At 32.3% G+C, this 6,350-nt stretch overlaps 1 protein-coding gene across 1 annotated transcript; it reads right to left on the reverse strand.

Annotated features, from left to right (window-relative positions):
• Positions 1 to 211: 211 nt before the first annotated feature.
• Positions 212 to 1,658, reverse strand: LOC107149815 (c-Myc-binding protein-like; the record flags this gene model as incomplete). The annotated part of the gene is made up of 1 exon (XM_048811866.1): positions 212 to 1,658. A coding segment is annotated over one exon (315 nt), but the record flags the coding sequence as incomplete, so codon positions are not given.
• Between the last annotated feature and the right edge of the window lie 4,692 nt (positions 1,659 to 6,350).

Below are 6,350 nucleotides of genomic sequence, written 5' to 3' on the forward strand. Positions count from 1 at the left end.
CTCAATGTAGACTCAATTACTTAAAAAAATGATGTGAATCAAACTCACCTAACATATCTATTGTATTACTTCAACCCTTTAATCATGGATTAATAGACCTGCAAAATTTGCCTTGTTTTAGCAAGGAACCACCTTTCTGTCTGAATTCAGTTACTACTTGACCCTTGAGGATGTGTTGCTCACAGAATTTATTTTTTTTTTTTCAAGAATATAGTGGTTTACCATTTACAAATCTTTCACATACATTCTCATTTGACCCTCACAACAACCCTGTGAGGTAGGCAGCACAGACATTCTTCTCAATTAACAGATAAGGAAAGTGAATCTAAGAGCAGTTAACTGATGTGCCCAAGGTTCTGTAGTTAGCAAATAGTTTTGTAATATCAGTCTTTGGCCTAAAAATTCAGTGCCCAACCTCCCCTCATACTTGCCCTACCTACTTCACAGGAATAATGAAGATAAAATGAACTGAAAATTAGAAAAATACTTTGAGGGAAAAACCACTATATAATTATACCCAACATTGCCCATGATATATGGCTCATTCCTCTTCTCATTCCAGTTTGTGCATGAACCAGAATTTTATATTACTTCTGTGCTCAACTAAGCAACTAAGTAAGGCAGGGTAATAGTGTGATCCTGTTTAAAATTATATAAATTACAATCAGGGTAACTGCATTATTAATCAAATTGAAAAACAGGCTAATGTGCAACTAGGACCCAATAAAGCACACAGCAAAACAAGGCAACATTATCAGATAGGGCATGATTGCATAGAAGGAAAACGTGGTGTCAGAGTTAAACTGACACACACACAGTTATCTAAGGCAAAGTGGTGGCAAAGAAGAGTTATTTGTTCTGCATTATATAAATAAGAGAAGATGATTCGTGGGAACCCATGCAAAAGCATCTTGTCACACAGATCTCTCCAGTTGCCTAAAGAGAATATAAACTCTGTCATCTTCATTGTCGAGAATGATTCTATCTATTCTTATATCCTGAACTAAACCAAGGAATACCTCCATGCTAATCTTCCTTGGCTAAAATACAACTAGTACCATTATTCCTAATCAGACTAATAAATAGAAATCTTTTAATGAATTAGATGGCTGTTTAATTTTTTTTTTCAGGATTCACTTTGGATTCTTCTGCTTTAAGACCCAAAGCAAGTTATATTGAGTTTTTATTGGTGATTCTAAGTATATGTGTTTATAACAGTTGAAGTGTGAATTTAACATATTAAAAGAGTTTTATAGCATCTGTTCAGAAAAGATTATATACTATACAAACTATTCGAGTCATACAAAACCATTTTTTCAGTGTCTTTTCAACTGAGAAGAATCCTATTCAGCACGCTTCTCCTCCTGAGGTGGTTCATACTGAGCAAGCTTTGCTTTCAGTTTTTTATTTTCTTCTACAGTAGCTTCATATTTTTCTTTCATTTCTGCCAGTTCTAAGCGGAGCAACTCTATTTCTGGATTTTCTGGGGTAGCAGCTCCTAAGTGATGCTTTAAAAAATCCAAAGCACTATTAGGTTTCTCTGGTTCTTCATATAAGGCTACCAACACTTTGGTCAGCGTGTCCAGCACCCCCGACTTCTCCAAGTACCTCCGGAACTGCTCGCGCTTCGAGTCGGCGGCCTGAGGAGACACCGCAGGTCAGTGACCTGAGTCCGGGGGCCAGAGCAGGAAGAAGGCGCTTAGAGTCTGGCAACCCCACCTCCGCCTCGCTGCCTCAGGCCCCCGAAACCTGCACGCGCCCCCATCTCCCACCCGGAGCCGACCAGCGCGCTCACAGAATTTAAATCTTACTTCTTCCTGTTTGGATGTGACTCCCTTATCTCCCTAGTCACCAGAATTGTGATGTGTGGATACTCCACTCACTACCAGTGGGACCAAGATCACAAAAGGTTTAATCAGACAATTATATTGTTAGGCAAGAGTAGGGAACACTCTACAATATACTTAATCTATCTAACACACATTCACAATAAATCCTCAACCTAATAAAGGCATTAAAATCGTTCAACTAACAGTATGTATAGTGGTGAAAGTCTAAATGCTATTACCCTAAAATTGGGAACAAAGCAAAGATGTAAACTCTCATCCTTCTTATTCAATACAAAATTTTGAACTTGTAGTCCTGAAATATAACAAGAAAAAGAAATAAAGAACCAATTCAAAAGCATAAAATAAACTATGTTTATAGATATATGTGACATAATTGTTTATATAGAAAACTGGAAGGAAACTAAAAAATAATGTACAGAAAAAATAAAAATAAGAAAAATTGCAAGATACAAAATTAATGTGTTAAAAAAGCAGACATTACTCTATGTACTAAAAATATATATGAGGAAAACAACAACTAAATGTAAAAACCCACTATTATGTACAATGATAATGTACCAATAAAAATAAGGGAAAAACAACTAACAGCACAATATGATTTATAATTACTCCAAACAAATGGAAAATATAGGTAATATATAATGAATTATTTTTAGAATATGTATATTAAAATTATAAAACATTGATGAAAGTAATCAAAGGAAAACTAAATAAATGCACAAATAAAACTTGTTTGTGGGTCAGGAAACAATATAAATATTCTCACTGAATTGATCTATTGGTTGAATGTAATCTCTACAGAAATACCTATGAAGATTTTTATAGACATAGACAATCTGAAATTTATATAAATAATTAAGAAGTATGGATTAACCCTAATAATGTAAAATAATAATAATATAGAATAATCAATGAATTATTCCATAATTAAGTTCTTTTATGTTGCTATAATTACAAATATGTTGTGCTTCTGGAAGAAGAATAAATGCATAGATACAACTAACAGAATAGAATACCTAGACATAGGCAAACAGAGTACACACAAATGATTGTTTTTACAAAGGTGAAAAAAAAAATTTAATGAAGACAACATTGCCTTTGAACAAATGCTGCTGGATCAATTGGACATAAGGAAAAGCATGAACTTTTAATTAAATCTCACTACATATTTAAAAATTATTCATAATTGATCATAGTTTTTAATGGCAAAACTAAAACTCAACTTTTAGGAAAATAAATAAATTAATCTTTAGAAGTTTTCAGCAAAGTCTTTTAGATGACATAGTAAGCAAGATGCATGAATTGAACACTTGAGAAATTAAAATCTTTTCTTCTTCAAAAGCTCATAACAACCAGAAAACACAAACTACAGATTAGAAGAAAATGTTTTCAATCATGTATCTGGCAAGTGACCAGAATCAAGAATAAATAAAAAGTCTTATAATCTAATAGTTAAAAAAAAAGTCCCAAAAGAAAACCAACCAAAGACACCAGAGATGAACATATTACAATGATGATAAGAGAGCAAATACATGCATGAAAAGATACTTAGCATTATCAGACATTAAATAAATGCAAATTGAAGCCATATTGAGCAATGATCACAATGGAAAAAAATAATAACACCAAATTTTGTGGAGGATGCAGAGAAAGTATATAAACCCACCATTACTAGTGGGAATGCAAATGGTATAACCAGTCTGGGGAAAAATAAGGATCTGTAGGGTTATATATTATGATTTCAATAGTAAAACCTATTAAAATGACAAGGTATGAGAAATAAAGAATATAGTATTTTTGAATAATTAAGGTAGACATAGGGTGTAAGTGGGAGGGGAAGTAAATAAGACTTGAAAGGGCAACAGCAAAAACCCTTGAGGTGATGAAATTTTAGTTTCTTAACTGTAGTAGTTGATGCACAAATCTACTGGAAGAAAAAATTGTACAGAGCATAAAAACATAGGTACAATAAATCTGTAGTAATGTGGATAAAAAGGATTGATTATACTAACTTTAATATCCAAGGTTTGATATTATATATATATATATAAATATGTTGTGCTTCTGGAAGAAGAATAAATGCATAGATACAACTAACAGAATAGAATACCTAGACATAGGCAAACAGAGTACACACAAATGATTGTTTTTACAAAGGTGAAAAAAAAATTTAATGAAGACAACATTGCCTTTGAACAAATGCTGCTGGATCAATTGGACATAAGGAAAAGCATGAACTTTTAATTAAATCTCACTACATATTTAAAAATTATTCATAATTGATCATAGTCTTTAATGGCAAAACTAAAACTCAACTTTTAGGAAAAAAGTTCCTGTGGTGCTGGAAATAAAACTCAGCCTTAGGCTTGTCAAGCAAGCGCTCTACCACTGAGGCACATCCCCAGACCCAGATGTTTTTCTTGATCAACATTAGAACTAATTATATATACCTTTGAATTCAGTCAAACTACAGAATACCAAGTTTCTGAGAATGCATGAATTGGCACTATATATATATATATATATATATACATATATATATATTTTTTCCAACCATTAGGATAAAGCAAGTATAGAGTTTGGAGGATCCTTCTGAACCATTCTTTACAATTCATATAATCTACAATTACATATAATCTAAGTTATTTCCAATTATAAATAATACTATACAGAATAAAAAATAAAAATTAAAAATAAAAAGTGAATTGTAACAGAGAATATAGCAATGCCCCACTTATAAGACTGAAAATTAGGATTATGTTCTTTAGTTTTCCAAGGATGCAAGTTCTTCAGTATTTGTGTATTTCAAAGAAGACATGAAAGGAGGAAACAACAGATCTTTGTAATGATATCAAATGAAATATCTGTTTCTTTTATACAAGAGAAGTACTTGTAAAGCAGGTTGTGGCATTTAAAAATCCATCTTATTTCCATGACCTCTTTTTTTATTGAAACACTGTACTTTTGAATCCAGCAGTCCAGAGGCTCCATCCCACCCCCAACACACCAAGTTTCCTCCCATCCAATCCTCTTGTCAATCCTCACTCTATTCCTCCTCTATACCTTGTAAACTTGAGTGACTCAGATTTGGATAAAATAGAGAGGGAAGGTTTCTCAAATTTCAATACAAATAGTACTTTGGCTCACTTTTCATTAATTTATCTAGAAAACAATTACATGACAAAGGTGAGGATTAACCTTTCTTAGAAACAAGCAGTATATTCTCATAAGATGATAGTATTTATCCACTGTAAGCACTGCTAGGACCTTGGCCTTCCATGTAAATCCCTGAAGAGTAGTTTGTTCATCCCTGAGAATTTCTATGCTAGTTGAAGATTTGTTCACTTTCCAGGTAAAAAAAGTAATTAGATTACATTATGTTCCATTACCAGAAAACTTCACCCTCACAATAATTCAACACAACACCATATAGATAGGCAGTATTTCAAATTACCCCATTTCTTCTTCAGATTCTCACATTTCCCTCTTCTCTCTCTCCCTTAAACCTCATAAATCCAGTTCTCCATGAGATAGAACTCCTATTCTCCCCAATACTGACATTTCAGAATTAGGTCTTCTTTCTCCTTCAGGATATTGAAATTTTTACCCACTAGGGTTGGTGTCTGTTAGATATCAGTCCTTCAAATGTAAATATAATTGCTGTGCTTAAACTTCCCTAGATCCTCAATGGACACCAGTCAAAACAAAGCAAATAGTCAAATACTTGAGTGAGTATTCGTTTTTTGTTTTGTTTTGTCTTGTTTTGTTTTGTTTTGTTTTGTTTTCCTGTGGTGCTGGAAATAAAACTCAGCCTTAGGCTTGTCAAGCAAGCGCTCTACCACTGAGGCACATCCCCAGACCCAGATGTTTTTCTTGATCAACATTAGAACTAATTATATATACCTTTGAATTCAGTCAAACTACAGAATACCAAGTTTCTGAGAATGCATGAATTGGCACTTTAAAATTATTTTATTTTTAATGAAAAAATAACTACAGCTATGAATATCATATGTAGATAAAGCCTTTATTCAACTTTCTGTTGTTACAATTTAATGAAGATTATAGTTGAATTCAGCTAATAAAAATATAAAGAAAATACAAAGCAAAAGAATATTAGGTGTCTGGCATTTTTCATTTCAATTCAAAGGAGATAAATTAGACGTTTTAGGAAGCATCCCCACTGTTCTTATTTTGAGGAAAACTATTATGTCACATAATAAATTTAAAAGGAGTCTTATTTTAGATACAATTCAGTATACTGGTGGCAAGGGGAAGGTAAAACAAAACCAAAATATTTGCAACAAAGTGTAGTAAATATTAACCCAAGGTAATTTTATTTCTAGTTCTACTATTTTTTTTAAAGAGTCATTTAGAATAACTTAATCTAGAATTTGTCAATATAACCAACTTTGACAACACCACCAAATAGCCCACCCTAAGTTTTCTAAACATATATATATATATATATATATATATATATATATATATTTTTTTTTT

The sequence above is a fragment of the Marmota marmota genome, unplaced genomic scaffold (genome assembly GCF_001458135.2).
Source record: "Marmota marmota marmota unplaced genomic scaffold, marMar, whole genome shotgun sequence".
Lineage (NCBI taxonomy): Eukaryota > Metazoa > Chordata > Mammalia > Rodentia > Sciuridae > Marmota > Marmota marmota.